Raw genomic sequence first — 25,965 nt, forward strand, 5'->3', positions numbered from 1 at the left:
CAGCCGGCAGGACTTCGTTGTCATGGTTCAAAGGTGATGATGATAGGCTCAGTCTGTGACATTGAGGTTGAGGCAGGTAGCAGAGTGAAGTCAAGGTCGTGTCTGAGGTCAGAGCAAGGTGAGAACAAGGCAAAGTCCAGGTCCAATCCAAGATCAGGGCAGGAAGAAGGTGAGGTTCAGGTCCAGTCCGAGGTCAGGGCAGAGAGAATAAAACTAGAGGGAGGCCACAGCAACATAGACAAAGGAAGCAGGCTGGAATGAGGTAGTACACAGGAGATGGGGTAGGAGTAAGAGCAAGACAACACAGAGACCAACTGAGCAGGAACAAGGCAGGAACGTTGAAGCAACTAGCACTGCGGGAACACAGGAGACCTGTTGTGAAGGCGTCTGTGAGACGAGCAGCTGACTATTAAATCCCCAGCTGGGGTGACATCATCAAGGTGCACTGAGGCAAAGTTTCCCACCACAGAGCCTGTAAATTGCTGTAGTGCACGTGCATGCCTAGAAAGGCCGTGGCCATATTGGGTGCATTTGGCCCATTCTTACACACTAAACTACTTCTTGCATATTTAATTAATTAGCTAGAAGTAATAATCAGTAAAACAAAATGCATCAGGAAATGCTTCACTTTCAGACAGAATGGGTAATCCAAACAAAGTAAACATTTTCTGGGCTTAAATTGAGAATTTTGAAATTCATCTGATAGAAAATTTAAACTTAAGTTGGCATAATTTTCTTTCACATCATTACAGTGCCTTCTTTTGCTAAAAGGTTACGTGATAAGCAGAGGAATAAACAATGCATATATTGTAGAAATTCTCCGAGGGCTTGCAGGATGGCAAGCCTCACAAGTCGATTACCTCATATTGCTGGGTCCGACCAAAGGGTCATCGAGCCCAACAACCTGACTCCAACAGTGGCTAATCCCTAAAAGTAGATTCAGTTTTTTGCTGTTCACTCACTATGACAAATGGTGGGTCTCCATGAGTCACATAGTTAATAACTATTTATGGACTTTCCTTCCATGAACTTGTCCAAACCCTTTTTAAAACCAGTTCCTGAACATACCCAGATCAGTCCAGGCAAGTGGGGGATTATTTGCAGGTTCTAGGATCATCTTTTCCACAGAGCCTGCATATTGCTGATCTTCTTGCTCCCCTGCTGTTGGACTCCTGACATGGCAGTAGGTTTTTGCCAATCTGTCTTGCAGAGTTTCTTTGGGGTGTAGAACTCAACTCTCTACTGCCTGCCTTTTAACCAACCATCTGAGAACATCTTACACCTGTTTTACAATCTTTGTTGCTTTCCAGTCCTCTACCATATCCAGTACAAACTAGCAATCACTGTGCACAATTTATGGGAAAAACTTGAAGCTCTGCACCCTGTTCTGTTCTTTACGATCTTCCAGTCAGGGTCTCTTCCTCCTGTGAAGCTTGCCCACCTCAATGAAACGAGGGAGAGGGCTTTTTCAACTGCCGCTGCAACCTTCTGGAATTCACTCCTGGCACATGTAAGGAATCTGACAGACAAGAAGTTCTTTAAAAGAGCCCTTAAAACTCATTTTTTCAAATTGGCTTTTGAAACCATCCAGCCAATTTTTCCATGTTACTTGATCTCTGTTTTGCAGCTTTTGTTTTGTTGCCTGCCTCAGTTTACCTTGATGTTTGTATTCTCATTTTTATTTTAAGCTTGTGCATTCTGTTGTACTCTGCCTTGAACTATAAAAGAAGGTAAAAATATTTTAAATAAACTCCTTCCCTCCCAGGCCCCATTATTTTGCTTCCAGGCTGCCCTACAGTTGTTTTTAAAAAAAAAAGGTACAGAAAATACACAATGGCCTGTTGTCACCAGAAAACAGTTTTTGCTCATTGATACAGTTCCTTGGTTCTTTTCCCCTGTTTTAGTTTGGGGCAGCCTGTAGCTAGGGATTCCCGTGTGTGAAGCCTGCCATTCTGTTTGTCCTCAGAGGAAGCAGAGTTGTTACCTGTAACAGGTATTCTCCGAGGACAGCAGGATGTCAATCCTTGCATCTCCCCTTGGATTGAGGGGCCCTCAGTGGGATACAGAGGAGTGTTTGGGGCTGAACATGCCTAGTAGGACATGATGATTGCTGCAAGTTTTTATAAGTCCGTGCTGGGCTCCATCTAATGATGTCACCCACATGTGAGGACCGTTTGCTTCAGAAAATAAAGCAACAGTGATGCTCAAACCATTCTTGGGTCCATAGAGCTTCTGTAAAATGTTAGTGGGAAAGAAACTGTCACAGAGAACGTACATATAGATTAAGAAAACTATTAAAGTTTGAGAAATCAAAAAAGTTTATATAAAGGACCATTGAGTCTTGTTTTGTCCTCATATGTAACTCAGTTTAACTAAGGGTTAACAATTTTGCATACTCAGTGCCAGTCAGAGATCTTCCTAATCTTAGGGGTCTTATGTACTAATTGCAGTGCAGTATATTAATGAGTGTATGTGCTGGCCTTCTCTCTGCCTGGATGAGATCAATGATCCAGTTCTATGGTAAGCTGAGACTTGTTTGTAAGAAGTTTTTATTATGGCCAAAAATATTGACCAGAGTTTACATTGCAGGATCATTACAGTTATGAATTAGCTGCTCACTAATAAAATGTATACATGTAAAGGAGAGAGAGAAGAAAAATCTCGGGTAATATACACGTAAACATTTGTTTTGCATTTTAACTAGAGTGCTGTCAACTCTCTCTCCTTAATCATATCTCCTGATTAGTTTTGAAGCAAGTCTCAGGTTCTGTACTGGATAATATTTAAAGTATTTATTCAATCAAAATAAAATGTTAACATTTTTCAAAATCTGGGTAAGCTGTAAATTGATTGGAAAAAGCATTATCAGCTCTGCTATTGCCATTGATTTAAAGTCTGGTTCCATGTAACACGCCTGCACTGGGTTTTTTCCACAATTCAACTTTAGGAGTACATCTAAATCAGTCTCATATTTTTAATCAAAGTATTTAAATAGTGTTTATACTTTTGGTTGTAAAATGTCTTCTTTTTTCTTACAAGACATTTGAACAGCGAGTGCCCGAATGCCATTTTCACATCTGTATATATGGTGTGAGCCTACAAGTGAACTGTGCTTATAGCTTGATTATTTCACAGGCATTTCTTTAGTGGTGTTTGCAGACTTGGAATCCAAGAAAAAATGATTTATGTATAAATGGAGAAAAAGTTAAAAACAACTCTGCAGTGCCCCGAGTTCTTACTGAGTATATTTCCTGCAATTGCAGCCATGCTCTGAGCTCTGATGATCACGATGGCTGGTACCTATAGGAGAAAAACATTAGAAGCAAACAACAATAAGATTTGTTTCTTCTGAGCAGGTCACGGTCCAAATCACCTAGAAGAAGACTTCCATCTCCCGAAAGCCACCGAGAGGAAAGAGAGAGAGAAAAGGGCGTTCCAAGTGCTTATCGTGTTAGTAATGCTCCTGGAATTAGCAGGAAACGGACACGATCCAGGTTAGAATATTTTTGCTTTCTTTTGGGGCAGATAGAAGAGTTCTCTTAATTTGTTTCTACCTTGTAGACGTTAATTCTGTGGCCCTTTTGGTACTAGTAAGGGTTATTGATTCCAATATCCTGGCTAAAGTCCAGCCCAGCTTGTAAAATCTATCACCCCCAAGTTTATTCTACAGTAAACCTAAATGAATACAAAGCAAACATCTTGCCCTCATGTAATTTTTGTATCATTAATATTGCACACTTCATCACATGCACCAGAATAATTAGTAAATATGGGGAGTGTACATATGTGTGTACGTGTTCAAACATATACTTTACACTAGTAACTTTTCAGGCAATTATGCTTAGCTTATTGTAGTCAGGAATCAATAGAGCGCAGTGATTGCTAATTATTCTGAGAGTTTCCTCTGTACTTTTAATACAGTAAAAAACCTAATTGAAGTTAAATCCCCTATTTTAAAAGAGTGCTTGGTGGTAAATTGTAATTAGCCAAGACAATCTATTTGATCCCTAAGTACAATAGGTAGTGTGGTGCCCAAGTATATAAAGAATGCTTTCACGAATAATGGTTTCTGTGCAGTTAGAGAGCAAGAAACAGTTCATGTTCAAGGTAACAAAATTAGCGATTTCTTTAACTTTTCTTTAATGGATATGTCTGTTGAAATGTATTTGGTACCAGTTTGATGGATGTTTAAGATGAAAATTTGCTTGGTAGTATAGTAATGTGTAAAATCCTTCCTCTATTGGGAAAGTGATTTTAGTTACCCAAAACATTTGTAACTAGTTTTGAAGTCATACTCCCTTTGTTGGGGGCCGATGTAGTAACGTGCGTTCCCTGTACGTACCCGGATCAGTCCAGTCTGCTGGGTTTTGCCCCCCCCCCCCCAGCAGATAGAGACAGAGATGTTTTAAAAACAAAGCTCCGCCTTATATAGGATGGTGCTACCTACAGTCCATCAGTATTTCTCTGTCTCTAGCAGATGGTGGAGGTGCAAAACCTACAGTCTGGTCAGAGTCTTTATTTTGGGTTAGATTAGTTTAGTTTAGTTTAGTTAGAGTTTTCTATGTACTTTTCTAATTTCAGAGTTTGTCTCTTTAAATTTATTTAAAACAAAAATAGAAGCATTTCCTATGGTCCACCTCCCAGAGGGTTGTTAGCCTCTGAGAGAGCCGTCCCCTGCTGGTCAGAGGCAGCTGCCGATGGGGGTTGAGGACCCTAACTATTAATTGAGGCAGCGTGGGTGCAATACTGGGGAGCCCGGCTCACTCTACCCTAAAGATCAGCACCCTGGACCACGGTAGGCTGTTTTCACTTTAAAAAAAAAAAAAAAGTTTTTGAGGTACTTTTTCTTTACTTTCATTTTTGATTGGGCAGGCTCTCCCTCCCTTGCTCTTATCGCAGGGGGGGGGGTTTCGCCGTGTTTTCGGCCTGGGGGGGGGTAAGTTTGAATTTTTTTCAGCTGCTTTTTCTCTCCCTGCCTTCCCCGATGCCGTGGTCGGCCGTGTGCCGCGTGTGCGGCTCGGCCTGCGCGCAGCTCTCCTGCCAGAACTTGTGTTCTCAATGTTTACCGGGGGAAGAGGGTTCTCCGGTGCAGGGACGACTAGAAATATTAATAAAAGCAGGCTCCCATGGGTTCCCTCGCCAGCAGCAGGGGATGCTCAGTCAGCACAGGATCCCTTTCCTTTAAGCGTGGGAACAGAAGCCATTTTGCATTCGTTCCGCTCTGCTACTGTGGCAACCATGGGGGAGGGGTCCTTTCCTCCTCAATTATCTCCTCAGCCGCGGCGCCCTGAAAACAGAGAATCGCAGCAGCCTGTCTCCCCTGGCCTGGAGGTCAGTCCTGAGGGGACTTCTGACACCTCCTCTGAGTCCTCCTTCATTGTTTTCTTACATCAAGCCTTCAAGGCAAGGAAGGCAGGCAAGCTGATTGCGGGGGGAAAGTTAGATTCCCATAAGACCCGGGCGGCTAAGCGTGCCAAGGCTGATAAGAGGACGGGGCCTATTAAGTCTAAGTGCCCCCTCCGCACTGGGGATCCACAGGGGGATACAGACTCTTCTGATCTGGATTCAGATCTTGGGGACCTGGATTGTCAACCCCAGATTCCACATGGGGCGGATGACCCAGAGCCAGATCCACTGCTGGCGGGGAGAGGCTCTCAGGCGGCGGAGGGCGATGACACAAGGTGGTTCGTCTTTTTCGTAAAGACGAGTTGGCACCACTTATTCCAGCTACACTCTCTGAGCTGGGCATTGACAGCCCTCCCGAGGAATCCAAACTCGGGAAGATGGACCCTGTTTTGTTGGGCCTGAGAAGTCCTGCTTCTGCCTTTCCTTTTCATTTTTCAGCAACGGACTTGTTTTGAGAATGGGATACCCCGGATCTCGGATTAAAAGTCAGTAAAGCCATGGATAAGCTGTATCCCCTGCCAGAGGACACCTTGGAGATGCTGCAGGTTCCGAAATTGGATTCTGCAGTGTCCGCTGTCACGAAGAAAACCACGATTCCTGTCACAGGAACTACAGCGCTCGAGTATCTGCAGGATAGGAAGTTAGAGGTGCAGCTCAAACGGATTTTCGAGGTCTCAGCCATGGGAGTCCGGGCAGCTATTTGTAGTAATTTGCTATGCGAGCTGGGCTTCGCTGGGTTCAACAATTACAGGCCAATGTAGATTTCTCAGCCGAGGAAGTGGCTCAGTCGAACCGTTTGGAATCCTCGTTGGCTTACTGTGCTGATGCCTTTCATGACCTCCGGACATCCGCCAGGTCCATGGTGTCGGCGGTCGCTGCTCGCCGGCTCTTGTGGTTGCGCAACTGGTACACGGATGTATCTTCTAAGGCTCAACTGGGGTCCTTGCCTTTTAAGGGTAAGTTACTTTTTGGTAAGATCTTGGATGACATGATTCAGTCACTAGGAGAGAATAAGGTGTATCGGTTGCCGGAAGACAGACCTCGCTCACGCGGTTCCTTCTGTTCTCGAGCCAGGTTCAGAGGGAATCGGAGGTATCGACCACCTAAGTCGCCCACTTTGTCCTTTCGTTCGGCTCCAGCAAAGCAGCAAACCTATACCCAGTCTTTTAGGGGTCGAAGATCTGGCAGACCTGGGGCAGTTCTCCCTTCCTCAGGAGCAAAATCCTCCCAATGAAGGAGCACGCCGGTCCACTCCTCGACCCCGGAAGTAGGGGGCAGACTGGCCCTGTTCTTAGAGGAGTGGAGCAAGGTGACCACGGATCAGTGGGTCCTGTCCGTGATAAAATAAGGCTATGCTTTAGATTTTGCACGGTGGCCCTGAGATCAGTTTCTCATCTCTCCCTGTGGGTATGCCACAAAAAGAGCAGTAGTTCGGGAGACATTGCAGCGGCTGCTACAATAAAGGGCCATAGTTCCCGTTCCTCCAGAGGAGCAAGGAAGGGGTCGGTACTCAATATATTTCATGGTACCAAGAAGGAATGATCGTTCTGCCTCATCCTAGACCTCAAGGAGGTGAGCAAGTGTCTAAAGATCCCACGATTCCGCATGAAAACTCTCCAGTCGGTCATTACCTTAGTGAGGCAGGGAGAATTCCTAGCTTCGCTAGATCTCACGGAAGCTAACTTCCACATAGAGATCCGTCAAGACCACCAAAGGTTTCTGCGGTCTGCATCCTGGGACAGCATTTTCAGTTTCGAGCTCTACCCTTCGGTCTGGCAACTGCGCCACGGACTTTCACCAAAGTGTTGGTGGTGGGAGCAGCTCATCTCTGGAGGGAAGGTCTTCTGGTGCATCCCTACTTGGACGACTGGCTGATTCGCGCAAAGTCGGAAGCCTTAGCCAAAGATGCGATTCACAGAATACTGCAGTCTCTTCGGTCACTGAGCTGGGTGGTCAATCTATCCAAGAGCAAGTTCATTCCCTCTCAGTCCTTGGAGTATTTGGGAGCGCTCTTCGATACCCAGCGGGGCCGAGTTTTTCTCACCATGGACCGCATCATCAAGTTACAAGCTCTGGTGCAGAGTCTGTTGCTCCATACTTCTTCCAGGGTTCGAGAATATCTACAGGTTCTTGGGTCCATGACGTCGACATTAGAGCTGGTGCCATGGGCATTTGCTCATATGCAGCCCTTGCAGTATGCATTACTGTCCCGTTGGAACCCAGTATCCGAACTGTTTTTTCTTCCATTGCCACTTACGCAAGTGGCGAGAAACAGCCTAGCGTGGTGGCTGGAGACGGACAATCTATCCAGGGGAGTTCCCCTGGAGATTCCCGAATGGACAGTGGTCACCACGGACGCCAGTCTCTCTGGCTGGGGAGCGGTGTGCCAGAGGAAGTCCCTGCAGGGCTTATGGTCTCCCGAGGAGTCTCTGTGGTCGATCAATCTGCTGGAGACCCGGGCAGTACGGTTAGCGTTACAAGCCTTCACTCCTCTCCTACAGGGGAGGGCAGTCCGGGTATTGTCTGACAATGCGATAACTGGCTTATATCAACCGCCAAGGAGGAACCAGGAGTTATCCTGTGGCAGAGGAAGTGGCTCAGTTGTTCAGCTGGGCAAAACGTCACTTGATCAGCATTGCGGCGTCTCATATTGCCGGCGTGGACAACGTCCAAGCGGATTTCCTCAGTCGACACCATCTCGATCCCGGAGAATGGGAATTGTCAGAGGACGCATTTCAGCGCATATGCCTAGCGTGGGGAACGCCCAGCATGGATCTCATGGCGACTTTTTGGGACACCAAAGCCCCATGGTTCTACTCACGCCGCCAAGAGCCAGGAGTGGAAGGAGTAGATGCTCTGCCTCTATCCTGTCCCATAGACGTTCTTCTGTACGTGTTTCCACCCTGGCCGTTAATCGGCAGAGTGCTCCGCTGGATAGAGCGTCATTCAGCGCCGGTGATTCTGGTAGCACCGGAATGGCCGAGACATCCTTGGTTCGCAGACCTCCTCAATCTCGCGACGGCGGGTCCCATTCGGTTTCCAGGAATCCTGGATTTGCTTCACCAAGGACCCATTTGTTTGGAAGAAGCCGATCACTTCTGTCTAGCGGCATGGCTTTTGAGCGGTGCCGCCTAAGTGACGAGGGTTATTCTCCTGCGGTAGTGACTGCTCTTCTCCATTCGCGCAAAACTAATCTTGCGTACATTCGGGTTTGGAAGGTTTTTGAGGCCTGGTGTCTTGATCGAGACATTTCACCGACCCGGGCTTCAGTATCCGATGTTTTGTGTTTTCTGCAAAAGGGGCTGTCCATGGGCTTATCATGTAGTTCATTACGTGTACAGGTAGCAGCCCTTGGTTGTTTGCGCGGGATGGTGCAGGGCAGAGCTTTGGCGGCGCATCCTGACGTGGCGCGGTTCCTTCGGGCAGCTAAGCATTTACGTCCTCTGCTTCGCCAGCCTTGTCCTTCTTGGAGTCTGAATTTGGTACTTTCAGCCCTGTGTGAGGCGTCTTTTGAGCCTTTAAGGAGGACAACTCTGAAAGATCTTACATTGAAGGTGATTTTTCTCGTCTCTATCACTTCAGCTCGGCGGGTGTCAGAACTCCAAGCTCTTTCTTGCCGGGAACCTTTCTTGAGAATCTCCGATTCGGGCATTTCCATCCGAACGGTTCCTTCTTTTCTGCTGAAGGTGGTATCTTCTTTTCATGTCAATCAATTGGTGGAGCTTCAAGCCTTTGGGGATCTGGACCATTTGGATCCTCTGTCCCACAATTTGTGGAAGCTGGATGTTCGTAGAGCACTTCTACGCTACTTGGAAGTCACTAATGAGTTTCGCGTATCGGACCATCTCTTTGTGCTCTGGAAAGGTCCTCGACGGGGTCACATGGCTTCAAAAGCTACCATTGCTCGTTGGATGAAAGAGGCTATCAGCTCCTCTTATTTGCTCAAGGGCCGAGTTCTTCCAGTCGGCCTCCGGGCTCATTCTACTAGGTCGCAAACAGCGTCCTGGGCGGAGTCTCATTTCGTTTCTCCACAGGAGATCTGTAGGGTGGTGACGTGGAAGTCCCTGCATACTTTCACGTGGCATTACCGATTGGATGTGCAGGCTACAGATTCGGGAGGATTCAGAGAAGGTGTGCTACGAGCGGGCCTCTCTGGATCCCACCCCGGATAGGTACAGCTCTGGTACATCCCAGCAGTCTGGACTGATCCGGGTACGTACAGGGAAATGAAAATTAGTTTCTTACCTGATAATTTTCGTTCCTGTAGTACCACGGATCAGTCCAGAGGCCCGCCCTGTCAGAATGGTTCACATGGGGGAGAGTCCGCTCGCCTTGCCATTTTTTTTCTGCAGATTTTTGAATTTTTCCTGGTCCTTATTGCCTGTGTGGTTCTATAGATTCCGGTCTTACTGGGGTTCAGTGACCCAGTGGTAACGTTTCATTTTCTTGTTCAGGAGTTAGTGTATATAGTTATGGTATCTTATGGGAGCCATCTTGCTTTGTCATTACAAAATACTGGTAGACTGTAGGTGGTACTCTCCTATATAAGGCGGAGCTTTGTTTTTAAAACATCTCTGTCTCTATCTGCTAAAGGGAGGGCAAAACCCAGCAGTCTGGACTGATCCGTGGTACTACAGGAACGAAAATTATCAGGTAAGAAACTAATTTTCCTTTCAGCAGCGTGCACAGTTTTATCATCAGTTGTACCCACATTTTTTGTGCGCAAATGTTACTCCTGTTGCAGCAAGGGGTTTTGCCAACAAAAAATGTGCTTGTAAAACTGTGCATCCTGCTTAGCATACTTTCATGCAAATCCCATGCTAATGAAGGACTTAGCTATTACCCCCATGCAGAGAGGTTTGTTGGCTTAACTCAGGTTCTTTTTTTATACAGGATATTTTACTCCAGGCAAGTAGTGGTGTAAAGTTTCTAGCACTAGTGTTAGTCAATAGAGCTGAGTGTTTGTGGTGCGGGGGCACTTGCATTCTGGATTTACACGCAGAAAAGATGATTTATGCACAGAAATCTTCCCTTCCTCTCCTCACATTGGCTCTGGATTTAATGCCCTGCCCAGAGCATCCCAACCCCTCCAACCCCAGTGCTGGGGAGACAAGTGGGGTGAGAACACTGTAAGGCTCCCAAGGTACAGCACAGAGACCATGAGAAGCCTTATGTCAGCTTTCCCCCAGCACCTTGGGTCCCCATTTCCTGAGCATTTGCTTTCTCCCCTCATAAAGCAGACTGATGACAGCATAGGCCACAGGCCGGTCTAAATAGTATGTCCATGACTAACACTGTGATGGAGCATCTCTGCCAGTGGTACGATAGCTTCTGCAAGTCCCAATAGGAAACTGATTCCTCAGAGCGCTTGGAGCTGGAGAGGTAGCATACCTTCGCACTGTGCCACTCTGCCTGCAGATCAAGGACAAGCAGGCCGGCAAGAATCAGCAACAGTTCTCGACCCCCACTGACTGGGCAAGCTCAGAGGCAGTCTTGCAGTATGGGTAGGGGAGGCAGTGAGAAGGCATGGGGTCATGATCACTGGGGCCAGGTCGCTATCTGGCCAGTGTGGGAGATTGGGAGCCAGAGCTCCCTTCCTCCACCCCCAGGTTAAGATGTATATGAAAAACTGAACACATATTTTAACTCTGATTTGTGTGCAAATTTTTCTGTGAGCACACACATGAAGGCTATACAACATGAATTAGCTAAACTCTAACTCTAAACAAAAAAAAACTGAAATCATACGGTTAAGAAGAAATCTTCCTATAGTGACACCGCAGACACTTGACCTGGGTAACTTTAATATTACACCCTCAGACCAAGTTCGGGACTTAGGAATACAGATTGACGAGAACTTTACAATGGAAAAACACATAAATTAATCAAATCAGGCTATGCAAAATTGTGCTTACTACACAGAATGAAACCATTACTGACTCACGAAGACTTCCGCACGGTCCTGTAAACCCTCATCTTCTCAAACTTAGACTACTGTAACTCACTCCTCCTAGGAGTACCTAAATGCCTACTAAAAAAAACTACAACTACTTCAAAATGCTGCAGCAAGACTCTTTAACAGGTTCAAGAAAAAATAAAATCACATCTCGCATTCTGATAGCTCTACATTGGCTGCCTGTACAATCCCGAATCAACTACAAAGTCTTAACATTAAATCATACCACCATCCATTCCAACAACTCTGGACTGGTAGGCGTTGAACTACAACCATACAAGCCACAGAAATCTCTAAGATCTCAAAACAAAGGAATACTAGCTGTGCCATCATTACAGAATACTTATCTAACAAAAATAAGAGACTGTGTGTTCCCCATAGCAGGCCCTATTCTATGGAACTCTCTTCCTGAGACACTACGATTGACTCCAGATAGAAAGATAAAACATGGTTATTTAAAAATGCCTACAACCTAAATTACCTGAACACAGAGTAAGCACCTACAAGGTCTAACCCATTAATAACCTAGCAATGATCAAAATACCCCATCATATCCCAACAACTTCCAAATAAATAAAACTGTAACATGTTTTACAAACCACCAACCTTATATCCAGGTACCTTTGAGTTTAAAAGTGCTAGAGCATCCCTGTAGATCTTATCACTCCTGATTACTTTAGTCAATATATGTGTTGATCTTTAAAATCTTTGCTATATGATTACTTCAAGTCAGTGTACATGTCGATCTATAATATGTATGTCATGTTGTAAACCGTTGTGATCTTCAACTGGAACGACGGTATATAAAATGGCTAAATAATTTTTAACCAGGGGAATATAATTCAATGCAAATAACTCCTCCACACAACTACTAATCTGAACCCTTAGATGCTTAATTTTATGCATAGGCCCATTTAAATTAGAAGTGATGCTTAATAAATTCAGCCCCAGCTGTATCAGCTGAGATATTTAGAATTTCTTATTTGCCAGGTTTACCTTAAAACTTGAAACTGAACTAAACTGGTGCAATTCCTGTACAATGCCCACCAAAGATCTGCAAGGGTTGGTCAGTGTAAACAAAATGTCATCAGGAAATAAAGTCAATTTGAGATGAATATTTCCACGGTAAATACCCATAATATGTGGGGCTGCTTTTATTTTAGTGGTGAAGGGTTCCAAAAACAACGCAGTTAAAAGCAGAAAGAGAGGACATCCCTGTCTAGTTCCCCTGCCAACTAAAAAACTCTTCCTATATCCTCCGTTTACCTTCACACATGCCCGTGGCTCCTCATAAAGCCTCCTAACCAAACCCAAAAAAGGTCCAAAATTCATTTTTTTCCATGGTTTTAAACAGGAAATGCCCATGCACCATATCAAACGCTTTTTTAGCATCTATAGTTAAGAGAAGGGAGGCAATCTTCTCCTTTTTGACCCACCAAATAATTTCAGCTATTTTGCAGACATTATCCATAGCCATTCTGTTGGGAATGAAACCAAGTTGGTCAGAGTGAACCAACAAAGAAATGACCCGGTTCAATCTCTCAGTTAATATTCTCGCCAACATTTTTAAATCAAAGTTTATGAGAGAGATGGGCCTATACAAACCACATAAGGTCAGGTCACACCCAGTTTAGCTATAACCATAATTTCTGTCAAGTTAGAGTGCACTGAAAATGACTCCCTTTCTCTTATGTGATTAAACATAGCTCCAAAGGAGCTGCTAAAATGTGAGAAAGCTTGCAGTAAACCCGTATAAACTTGGGGATTTGCCCACTTTTAATAATTTTATAGCTTGAAGAATCTCAGTAGTGCTAATAGAACTGTCTAAATATCGTTGGTGCTTATCTGTTAATACTGGTAGAGATACTGATTCCAGGTAGGAGTCAATATTGTCCACAGTAATCGAGTTAGCCTTACTGTATAGTTGAGCATAAAATTGTGAAAAGCACTGCCTATTTCAGAAGAAGTAACAATTTTGCCCTCAGAGGTTTTAATCTTAGCAATTAGGCTCTGAGTTGCAATGGATTTCAACCAACAAGCTAAATTATCTACCCGCCTTATTACCCCCTCATAAAAGCTTGCTTAAATAATGGGCTATGGTATCAGAGTCCAGAGAAATGAGCTCATCTCGGGCCAGATTTAACTTTTGGAGAATCTGCAGGGATAAAGTAGGTTTATGCAATTGAGACAATGTGGCAATTTTCTCAAGAATGACCTTCATAAATTTCTTTTTTTCCTTCTTTTTATGAGATGCATGAGAAATTATCATTCCTCTCCATTACAGCCTTGGAGCAATCCCACACCTTTACCAAGGAGATATCACCCTGATTATTGAACCGAAAATATTACTGTAGTCCAAGCACAGCAAGACAAAAAATCATCTTGCCGTAAATTATCATTCAGATGCCAAAATCTTTGACCTGTGCCATAATTATGAAACTGTGCATCTAGCCAAATGTGTACATGATCTGACCATGTTATATTATCAGTTCCTACCCCCGCAATAGTGTGCATTATCCCTTTATCAAAAAATAATCTATGCGAGAATATGAACCATGCGGTGTAGAGTAAAAGGTAAAATTTCTGGAGCAAGGATAACATTGACACCAAATATCTACCAAACACCATTTTTCAATGAATAAAGAGAGAATGCATCTCATCCCTTTCAGACCTTGGATAGAAGGAAAAAAATTATCAAATGATGGTAATCTAGTTAAATTAAAGTCACTTCCCAGTATCAAAAATCCTTCCGCATGTGTTAAAAGTATATGATATAAAGATTTCAAAAACAAATCATAATCGTAGTTCAGGGCATAAAGATTAACAATAGTATATAACACCCCCCCCACACACACACACACACACACACACACATTCATTTTTAGAAGTAAGAAATAACCCTTGAGATCTGCAAATTGAAATATAAGCTCGTGAATGAAATGCTGAGAGAAAAATGTTACCACCCATGTATTTCCCTTCTTTAGAAATGGAAGTAAAATATCTATATGGGAATTCTCTGGATACTATCTAATGCTCAAATCTCTTCTTCAAGTGAGTTTCCTATAACATAAAAGAAAATTGGTTCCTACCTGATAATTTTCGTTCCTGTAGTACCATGAATCAGTCCAGACTCCTGGGTTTTGCCTCCGCACCAGCAGATGGAGACAGAGAAAGTTATGACAGACTCTGCCTTATATACCTAGGTGCCACATAGCCTGTCAGTATTACTCAGTGTCAAAGCAGAATAGATGCAAACCAAACTAACTATATACAAGAACCTTAAACAGGAATAGAGCAGTGACCCCAACTGTAAACCAGACCCCACAAACAGGGTAAGAGAAGAAACAAACTAATGCCAATGAAGCAGACTTTCCATTACCTGTTATGCAGTAAATGGGCGGGATTCTGGACTGATCCGTGGTACTACTGGAACGAAAATTATCAGGTAAGAACCAATTTTCTTTTCCCTGTACGTACCCAGATCAGTCCAGACACCTGGGATGTACCAGAGCTGCACTTAACTGGGATGGGATCCGGAGAGGCCCGCTCTGAGCACACCACCTCCAAAATTTGCCACCCCTGGCGCCTGAACATCCAATCTGTAATGCCTCGCAAAAGTATGCAAGGATTTCCACTTGGCCACCCTGCAGATCTCCTGAGGAGAAATCTGTTGACATTCGGCCCACGAAGCCGCCTGAGATCGCGTTGAAAGTGCCCGAAGACCCACTGGTAAGGGCCTACCATGGAGCAAATACGCGGAATTAATTGCTTCCTTCAGCCATCGGGCTATCGTGGTTTTTGAAGCCTTGTTACCTCTCTTTGGCCCACTCCATAGCACAAAGAGGTGATCCGAAACCCGAAAAGCATTTGTAACTTCAAGGTAACACCTCTGTCACTTCATGCAATTCCTGGTGTCTACGTAAAGTAAATGGGGCCAAATCAGCAAAAATGGTGATTTTATGGCCTCCCAAAGCCACTCTGTCTTTTTCCTGGCAATAACATAAATCATCTCTTTTACTTCATATGCATGGAAACAGATAATGATGTCACGAGGCTATTGTTGATACTAGGACCCATGACTCTATGTGCCCACTCCAATTTAATATCCATGTCCTCCTGATCAATATTTTCAGCATCATTTTCATGGGACTGTATTATAATTTTGCAAATCGATACAATCACCAATTTACAGTTCTCATAGGCAGGGGTCTCTGGCACCCTGTGGAAACAGACTGCAGCGTCTGGACCTGTTTTCCAGGTCCTCCAACTTGTCTGCCAGTTGTATTTGTTCGGCCTGCACTTCCTTTATTGTTCCGTCATTCTCCTTATCGATTCCTCTTGGGCCTCTAATCACATATTTATGGCATTCACACGATTCCCCAGCACAGCCATATCTTTTCTCAAATCATTAATAGTATCCAATAACTCCTTTTTATACTGTTTCATATTATGGTGGAAATACATAAACCACTCTCTGATCTCTTCACCCACACCTAAACCGTAAGGATTCCCCTTCCCTTCTTCCTCCATGCAGCCTTTCAGAGCCTGGTTGCCAGCGCCATCAGCAAGTTCTTCTGCGTGTTTGCTAAACGAAAATTGTTTTTAATCTGTCGTTTTTCATTTAGCCACCATCCTCAGTGGTACCTCTCTTTTCAGGACAAATAATCAACAGAAAAAAGATGGATGTTAGCAATATGTGGTAGATTAGTATTGAGAGGGATGGGAGCTTAGAAGCTAGGTGGCCATCTTGGCTGGTGATGTCACTGCCTCCCCCACCTGGGGGTATTTTAAATTGAGCATTAGTTTTGCCTCTGCTGTACCTTTTTCTTTTCCTGCTGACTGAGCAGATACTACTGCTTTAGACAGTTATACCTACTGCCATTTGAGTGCTGTCGATTTTAAATTAATATACCTTTTGGGCACGGGAGGGGGGGCGGGATTGGTATGTTTCAAAATGAGGCAGAACACTGAATTTGGTATTTCAGAAATCAAAATTACTTAATAGATCTTGGAGAAGATGAAACGAAGAAATTGTGCCTTTTCAGTCTAGGAACCTGACTTTTGTATTGGCCTTAGTGTGGAATTTCCTTTTGGTATGAGAATATCTTGCTTATTACCCATAGTAGAGTACATTGTTACAAAGCAATCAAGTTTTAGTCATATTGACTGCTCAGTTCACTGTTACTGCTGTTGATGCAGGGTGAGAAAGAGCAGACCCTGTTTTTTATTCATCTTTCAAGTCATGCTCTGATGGTATCATTATAGTCTGACTGTTTTTTGATCATCGGAATACAGTTTTCCTGATCCCAGCAGGATGCTCTTCTCTACTTCTCACTCACAGAAGAGGTCTGCCTGCTTAGTTTTAAAGGAACATTATCAACCCAGTTGCTGCATCTTGAAAATTCCATTTTCTGTCTTCTAAACTGTGTTACATGTGCTTAAAGTTAGATTTTAAAAGAATTGGTGAAATTGTGGTGGTGGCAGGTGGAGATTGGAGTAAGTAACAGGAAATATTACATCTGGGAGAGTGAGGCACAACATGATAGTAACATCAAAACAGTGATATAAAATAGTCTCAAGAAAGTGGAACCCTTTCCAAAATGTGTTAAACATTGTAATGATTGCTTTAATTGATTAGTTTTGAAAATAAATATAGACTGAATAATTATTTTTGAATAAAAAATTTTAAAAGGAAGGGCTTAGATATTTGCAAATTAATGTTTGTGCTAATATGCACAGAATGAATGGCACAACCAGCAATTTTTTAGTAAGTATTAATTTTGATAAATCTTTTGGTCATAATAGGAGTCAGGATATTGAGTAACAACCATATACTGAGAATTCCTCTTAATTGTCATGTGCCTAATTCATCCACTTGTCACTACTATCTGTTACAAATTATTGCATTTTACTTGAGTAAGCATTTAAACTGACACTAATTATCATTAATTTGTTGTAGTTTCGCTGCTGATGAGAAAATGGGCTACATCTGAATAAAAACAAAATCTTGTCTAATAAGAGTTCATTGAGATATCTTCTGAATAGATTTCATAGTCCATTTCAATCTAAGGGGTTGAATTAGCACAAGTTTGGAACTTGTGAGCAATAGCACCGATCATTACAGCTTCAACTCTGGCTACTGTCAATTCACACATCTTTAATGTCCATTCATAATTCAGTCATCTTTAAAAGAAAAGCCATCTAAAGTGGGATGTAGACTGAAACTCATAAGCAGTTATCTTGGGAAATTTAAATATCAGTAGGTGAACAGGTTTGAGATGAAGTAACTGTCCAGGGATGGAGTAGAGGGAGGGCTGGGAGAGAAGCATATAAATTGCAAAGCTTGTCAAATTCTTTTTAGTCTGCCCAATTTAGTTAAAAGTACTCTTGATACACTCACAGCCAAGTGACGATTCTGCCACACAAGGGAGCCTTTTTCTTGCACCTGTAAAGAGAGTGTCCTTGGTACATATTATACAAAATCCGCCTAACTATAATTCCACAGAAAAATATGTGCACATATATTGGACCATGTTGATTCAGGATATTTGCAAACTCCTTTGTGCAGATTTTTTTAGAGGTTGTTTTCAGGTTCCCTAGCCATGCTAATACTCACAAGTTAGGACTTTGGGGTTAAGACAAGGGAGAAGTCCCAGCATGCCAGTGCTAAAAACTAGATCCAGAACTCCAAGCAGGAAGTGGCATCTGTGAGAGAATGTAGAGCTGGGACTTAGAACTGGTGTCTGAAGCTTGAACATGAAGTCTAAAGCTAGAACTTAAAGCTAAAACCAGAACTGGGAACTAAAACTTTAGTGTGAACCTAACCCTGGACTCTGAGTTCTAACCAGAACTTGGAACTGGTGTTAGAAGTTTGAATGTGAAGCTAGAGCACAAGCAGGGACTGGAACTGGGAGCTTAGAGTGGTGACAGACTGGAGAATATAGTAAAAAAAAAAAAAAAAAAAAAGCATCTGTAGCTCCTCCAAGATTTGAGATGAGAATTTGGGTTATTTCTGATTTTGTATTTACTATGGCTATAAAATAAACATACACATTTCCTACCAAATTTTGCAATAAAAGTTTAACAATAAGCCATCATTGAAAATATAAAATTATACCTTAATTTGATTTTGATGAGAGATGCCACTTCTGAAAGGAGATACTCATTTGGATTTTTCAAATGAATATTTATAAAATGTGCTTTCTTCGGCTTATGGCATGGGTGTGTGTTCAGTGTTAGGCCAAGAGATGAAATATGGCATATGTAGAACAAACTATCACATGCTAGTTGATGCTGATATATTTTGTTTCGCTGTAGCAGCAACACAAAAAGAATTGGCATTCAGCAGTGTGTATTTATGTGGAGGGGAACAGGCATTTGCTAATACAGTTGTATCCACTTGTGCTCTGAAGATTTTATAGGTGTTTGGGAACTTGGTAGCCAAAACTGGGGAAAAGAAAGCAAACTTTAGTTTTATGACATTTCATGGTCTTGTTGTAACAAACATATATATATATATATATATATATATATATATATATATATATATATATATATGGATGGTTGTGGGGTCTCCAGGACAGGTCTTGGGAAGCCCTGCTCTAGACCTTGTTCATACAGGAAGGTGGGATTAGGTACAAAATAGAAGAGAGAGTTTTCTTGTTGATTCTGAATGTCTAATACTAATGTTTTAAGGGCAGAACCTCAAAAGAATTTTCATTAACAGCTATAATCTTTTTCCCATCAAATTTAATATTATGGTTTGGGGTCATTTTGGAGTTTTTAGAAAGGTTGTGCCCATAAAAAATAACCAGTATTGTAAAGTACCTACAAACCTGATCCGTCCATACATCTGCATACCACAAAATACAAAAATCTCATTTAATTTTATGTTGTAATCAATCTGCTTGGTGAGCCCATTTTATAGAAAATAGAAATTTTCAAAAATCACGCTTGCTACCCCTGAATAGTGCTTTTTGATTAAATTAATATTTTGGCTAGGAAATAAACTAAAGAGTGCATGAATTAGACTGTTAACTCGCAGATGGATCCATGAAAATAGAAATGAGGGCATGATAGGTCAGTGTTTAAAAGTTCATTCTGAATGTTAGGGTACCTGCTGGAGTGGGGGAGGTGTGGGGGGAACTGGGTGACTCCTTGTTTGTGTATACAGAAAAATTTACATTTACCATGGCTCTGATTATACCAGTGTAATGCGTAGAGATAATATGCAAGTAAAACAGGAAAAAGGTTAACATTTTACATACAATACAATTACAATTTTTGCAAACTTCGGTCAACAGGAACACGTGCAAAAATAGAAAAAAAATAGGGCTCGTGCTCCCTGTTAAGGGTTGACTGCCATACTTTTTTGGGGGGTTAGTGTAACTTAAGCCTATTTTGGCCTACCATAGGAAATCATTCAGGGAAACAGTATGTGTGTTAAAGATCAGTCTTCCCTTTTCTTTGTGGGGGTTTTTTTTTTAACATATTTATTGTCAATGCCAGTGCCAGTTTGACCCGGGATGTTGCTTTGGTATTGCAGTGATTCTCTTTTGCTTGTATTAACACTTAAATCCAAGATTCGCCTATGGCAGTTGTGGTGGTGAATACCTTCTGCATTACAGATTTGAGCATTCACAGACCCACCATAAGGATTGTAGCATTCTTGGTAGGAAACTACTGCAATGGTTTGCCATTGCTTTCTGCAGCCCATAGCAGCTGGACTTCCCTAAGGGAAGTCCCATCCAGTTACTAGCTGGGTCTGACCCTGCTTAGCTTCCAAGACTGGATGAACAGATTGTCCCAGGGCATTATTGTTGAGGACTATAGATGTAGTACATTGAAAATATAAAAGGGACTATTGCTGTTTCCAAATTTGCAGTTCCCTTATGATACATTAGTGTTCATTAAATTAAATTCTTGGTCACCATCTTGTATAAGGTAAAACATCTCTATTGCTTGCTCTTTGCACTTCAGAGCATTTTTCATTGAACTGATTGGCCACTTTTTTTTTCTGAGATTTAAAAAAAACTATACTTGAACAGTCTGATATATTTTTAATATTGAGGTTAAAAGAGCTTAATTTGCTAGATGGCATTGGCAAAGCTTTCAAATACACTTTAGTTCAATAATGACTAAGAGTCATTGGATTCTGGCAGCTATTCCATATGAAATGAGTTTTTGATCTCAGTCCAATTTCAAGAAGGTAGATGTCAACAAAGTAGAAACTCCAATCACACTTGGAGAATGGTAAAATGAATGAGCATAAAGAATGCCCAATCCTTTCCTTTCCTAAACAGGTCTGCTAGCAGTATTGTATGGAAAGCTTACAGTATCTTGCATACATTGTTTCTGGTGCTCATGGGCACATTATTTTGCCACGAGGAGATGCTGGTAGTCAGTTTGTCAGAGAAATGGCATCAGCATCTCCCAAGAATACTTATATTGATCAATAAAAAATGATACTTTCTACAAAATCTAAGTGTTCTTGTATCCCTGGATATAAGCGTCATAATGGCCTGGCGCTTATATCCATGCACACCCAGGCGCATATACTTTCTCACACACTTTTAATTGTGCATTCATTTTGGGCACATCTAGGCGCTTACAACCATGGCACCCACAGCAATGAAGCCTAAGCGCCTACCCATTTGTGCTGCATGTCGCATCACAATGTCTTTTTGGGACGAAACAGCTATGCAGCATCGCTTGCCTCCTGAGGGATACTGTGCGGTCTCTCCCTCAATAACATAAGAAATTACCATGATGGGTCAGACCAAAGGTCCATCAAGCCCAACATCCTGTTTCCAACAGAGGCCAAACCAGGCTACAAGAACCTGGCAATTACCCAAACACCAAGAAGATCCCATGCTACTGATGCAATTAACAGCAGTAGCTATTCCCTAAGTAAACTTGATTAATAGCAGTTAATGGACTTCTCCTCCAAGAACTTATCCAAAGCTTTTTTGAACCCAGCTACACTAACTGCACTAACCACATCCTCTGGCAACAAATTCCAGAGCTTAATTGTGCATTGAGTGAAAAAGAATTTTCTCCAATTAGTCTTAAATGTGCTACCTACTAACTTCATGGAATGCAGTTAGTGTAGCTGGGTTTAGAAAAGGTTGGGATAAGTTCTTGGAGGAGAAGTCCATTAACTGCTATTAATCAAGTTGATTTGGGGAATAGCCACTGCTATTACTGGCATCAATAGCATGGGATCTACTTAGTATTTGGGTACTTGCTGGTACTTGCCAGGAACTTGTAGCTTGGATTGGCCACTGTTAAAAACAGGATTCTGGGCTTGATGGGACCCTTGGGCTGACCCAGTATGGCATGTTCTTATGATTGATCCACTGGTTGAGTCGACACAAGCCACTAGCTCTCAGGAGGTCAGATTTGAGGCTGTGGGGCCTGGAATGGACCTTTCTTCCAGGGCTGGCCTTCTGTATCGGCAGAGCCTACTAAGCTTGGTCCATGCTTTCCAAGTCCTTCCCCACCTGGTTCTGTGCCAAGCGCCATGACACAATATTGCCTGACTTATCTTGAAGGTAGGTGAATCAATATGATACCAATGATGATGGTGATGGAGAACATTTCTACACCTTTGGAGCCAAATCAAGCTCTACTCAGTTTCTTTCTTGAAAATGAGTTGCCAGGTTTGGTCTCCCAAGCATTGAAGACCCTTCGAGTGGTTGGGCCTGGCTTCATGGGAATGCAGAAGAAAGTTCCTGTTTTGGTACCCTAGACAAGGCTTCTTGTTTCTTTCCCCTCCGGTTTGCACACCCGGAGTTGACTGATCTGGAATGGAGTGCACCAGGGACGTCCTTTAAAGGAGGATGCATCTTGGCAGGATTACACCCCTTGGATCCGCAGACCAGAGAGTAGTTGCGGTTCCCTAGGGTGGATTCCTTGGTGTGTTCTGTCACGAATTGTCCCACCATCCCGGTAGAGGGAGGGGTGGCACTGAAGGATGCTCAGGATAGGAAGATTTAGGCTATCCTAAAGAAAAGTCTTTGAAGCATTTTCGGCCTTATAGGGGAAATGTCCCATTCCTTCCGCAGATCTCAGTCCTTTCACCCCCGAGGACTGTGAAAGGATACGGACTCTGGAGATGGAGCCACTCTGTCTTCCAATGAAGGTTTGCAGGCTCACCTGTTGGTTCAGGATATAGGTGGCGTCTGTTCTGTTTTTACCACGGATGGTTCCAGATTACTTTGGATCAATGTGTTCTCAAAGCTTTTTGGGACAGGTATACGCTAGAATTTCTTTGCATTCCTCCACATGTCTTCATGGTCTCTCTGTCTATCTCCCCTCAGCAGTGAGTAAACGTGGCAGCGACATTACAATGGATGTTGAACCTGAAAGCAGTGATTCCCATTCTCAAATCGAAGAGATATACATTTATTTGGTCATGACTAAGAAAGAAGGCTCAATCTGGCCTTGGATGATTATTCCCATCCGTTGAGATCATCAGCGGTCCATTTTGCTATTCTGGATTGTCTTTACCAGTTTCAGGTTTTGCCTTCAGGCTAGCCGTGCCACCCAGGATCGTTTTCCTAGCTCATGGTGGCGAGAGCAGCAGGTCTCCTCAAGGGCCACATTCTGGTTCTCCCCTCTCTGGACAGCTGGTTGATTTGTACCAAAATCATGGAAGAGAGTCTTCATGCTTCCCGCAGGGTGGTTCCTCTCTATAGGAACTAGGCTAAGTGGTGAATCTGTCCTAGAGTGATTTGCAGCCATCTCAGACCCTGGAGTATCTCAAGGTTTGGTTCGATATAAGGCAGGGCAGGGTATTCCTGCCGCAGTCTCTGATCCCACACCTTGATGCAGCAACTTCGATCCCTGCGGAACCCTGTTTGTTCAGTCAGGGGGCGTCTTATCTTCAGGTCTGGGGGTTAATGGCTGCTGCATTAAAAGCGATTCTCTGGGAGAGGCCACAAATGCACCCTCTTCAGCGTCCATTGATTTCCTATTTGGAATCCACAGTTGAAGACCTATGCAGTGAGGCTATTCCTCCTGTTAGAGGGGAGATCCTAGTTGGACTGGTGATTAGACAGACCATCTTACGAAAGGAATTTTCCTGACTATGCTGGCTTGGTTGGTACTCACGACAGATATGAGCCTCCGGGACTGGAGGGGGTCACTGTCAGGAACTGGTAGTGCAAGGGTGCTGGAATGCAGCAGAGCAGCAGTGGAACATCAACAAACTGGAAGCATAAGTGTTTCGATTGACGTGCTGGCAATTCACCGAGTGGCTAAAGCAGCATCTCCTAAGCATATCCACCTTTATTATGGCTAGAAAGAAAAACACAGCCAATTTCAACAGGAGAAACCTGGACCTAGGGGAATGGGAGCTGGCGGACGAGGCTTTCTGCTCCTGGTGAACTGCCGGGGCCTATCAAATCTTGGCGAACTTCAACAATGCGAAGGTTCCACACTTCTTCAGTCACAAGCGGAACCCAAAAGCGATGGACATCGATGCTGTTCTTCAGGAATGGCCATGTGGTGCCCTGCTGTATGTGTTTCCTGCTGGCCTCTGATAGGCAGGCTGGTCCAGAAGGTTTACAGGTCAAACCAACACAGTCCTTTTGCTGACTTCAGATTGGGTTTGAAGGCCGTGGTACGCCGATCTCCAGAGACTTCTGGTGGACAGTCCCTTTGGGCTACCGTCTCAGATCTATTATGTCAGGGACTCTTTCTGCTGTAATTTCTCCTCTTCTTTGGGCCTGGAAATTTTCTACTTCTGTAGCCTGTTAGAGTTTGATGGGTCCTTGAGGCCTATAGTTTTGAGCAAGGTACTCAACCGTTCAAGATGGATATTGCTTTGATTCTGGAATTTTTACAGGATGGCTTGCTTAAGTATTTGGCCCTTAGCACCTTGAAGGTTCAAGTTGCAACCCTGGTTTGTTATAGGGGAAGAGTCATTGGAGGTTCTTTGTCTTCCCATCTGGAAGTGTCCCATTTCTCGCAGGGAGTTAAACACCTTTGCTCCCCTTTGGGGCTTCTGTTGCCTCTGTGGGACCTTACCTTGGCCCTCATTTTTGGCAGGTCCAACTTTTCTACCGCTGCATACTTTTTCCTTGCGGCTGCTTACCTTCAAGACAGTTTTTTTCTGGTAGCAATCTGTTTGGCACACCAGGTCTGAGTTGCAGGCTCTTCCTGCTATGAGCCTTTTCTCCGTATGTCATGGGTGCGGTCCAACTTCGGACTGTGCCTTCCTTTTTTGGCCCAAGGTTGTTTCATAATTTCATTAAATCAGTCCTTTTCTCTGCCTTGGACAGGGACAGAAATGAAGTTGTACTGCCTTTTGCATTCCTTCGTCATCAAGCGTTTTTTATGGCTGTGTTAGGAGATGACTAAGGCTGTTTGGAAGTCTGATTGTCTGGTTGTGCTCCATGGTAGAGATCAATTAGGAGCACCGGCAACGTGGGCAATGATTGCCCGCTGGGTTAAGGAAGTCATTACAGCAGACAGGTTAGACCACATTCCATGTGGAGTCAGGCGGTATCATGAGCGAAACTTCATTTTTTGTCACCTGTTGAAATTTGCCAAGCGGTGACTTGGTCATCTTTGCTCACCTTCTCCGAGCATTATCGCTCGGATGTTAAAGGTAGGGAGGACACTGTATTTTCACGGGCTGTATTGTCTGGACCGCTGGCAGCCTCCCACCCTTTTCGAGGTTAGCTTTGGTACATCACACTCATTGGGATTGACCTACCCAAATGCTAAGGAAGGAGAAATTACTACTTACCTGATAATTTCCTTTCCTTTAGTGATGGGTAGGTCAATCCCAGCACCACCCTCTACTGAATTGGTGGTTAGCTTTTCTCAGGGGGAACTATGCAGAGTATGATTCCTGCTTTTCATTGTCAATTGTTAAGTGATTTCTCTAGCCCTTAGTTTACTAGATATGTTCATTTCTTGACTTGACTTCAGTGTTCCTGTTGGTTGAGAAACATGAATGTTTGCCTGTTTATAATAATGTTCAAGTATAATCAGTTTGTCCACAGTTTGGCTTTTGGTTGGCTGAATGGGCAGGACTATATGGCTGTGATGTCAGCTTTTGCTCCATCTCCATCTGCTGGCAGAGGTGCAAAACCCTCTTGTTGGGCGGGACCTGCTCATCACTAAAGAAAAGGAAATTATCAGGTAAGTAGTAATTTCTCCTTTTCACATGCACTGATTTCACCAGGAAACACTATAAAAAATGGTGGCTGAAGCAATGGTCATGAACAGTAATTATACTTAGAGCTTTTGGGTTTTCATCCGTATTTAGCCATATGCGAAATGGAAGAGGGGAGAAAAAAGAATGCGATGTATACCAGAAGTGTTACTGCATGGAGGTAAATTCACAGATTTTAATTACAACAACTTTGACTTTAGCCTCTAAATCACAGAAATGAAGGCTGCGGCCAGACTTAAGGAGCTGCAGTACATTCAGCATGTCAAGGAAGTTTGTCCAATTAATTTTATTATATTTTCCAGTAATGAACTGATTACCTATGCATTCATTTTTCAATGTAACATAAATATATAAATGTTTAGGCAGCTGGATAAAATTCCAGGAAGCAATTGTTGGCCTTGCATATATGCAGCAC

General features: G+C 43.2%; 1 protein-coding gene across 3 annotated transcripts in view; it reads left to right on the plus strand.

Moving 5' to 3' along the window:
* The window catches only part of SFSWAP (splicing factor SWAP), a 235,710-nt gene that overhangs the window by 203,604 nt on the left and 6,141 nt on the right, over positions 1-25,965 (plus strand). For all 3 annotated transcript variants that reach the window (XM_029571586.1, XM_029571588.1, XM_029571587.1), the window contains one exon: positions 3,357-3,494. In XM_029571586.1, the coding sequence (XP_029427446.1) occupies positions 3,357-3,494 (138 nt within the window). The remainder of the gene's footprint in view (positions 1-3,356; positions 3,495-25,965) is intronic.

The sequence above is a fragment of the Rhinatrema bivittatum genome, chromosome 11 (assembly GCF_901001135.1).
Source record: "Rhinatrema bivittatum chromosome 11, aRhiBiv1.1, whole genome shotgun sequence".
Lineage (NCBI taxonomy): Eukaryota > Metazoa > Chordata > Amphibia > Gymnophiona > Rhinatrematidae > Rhinatrema > Rhinatrema bivittatum.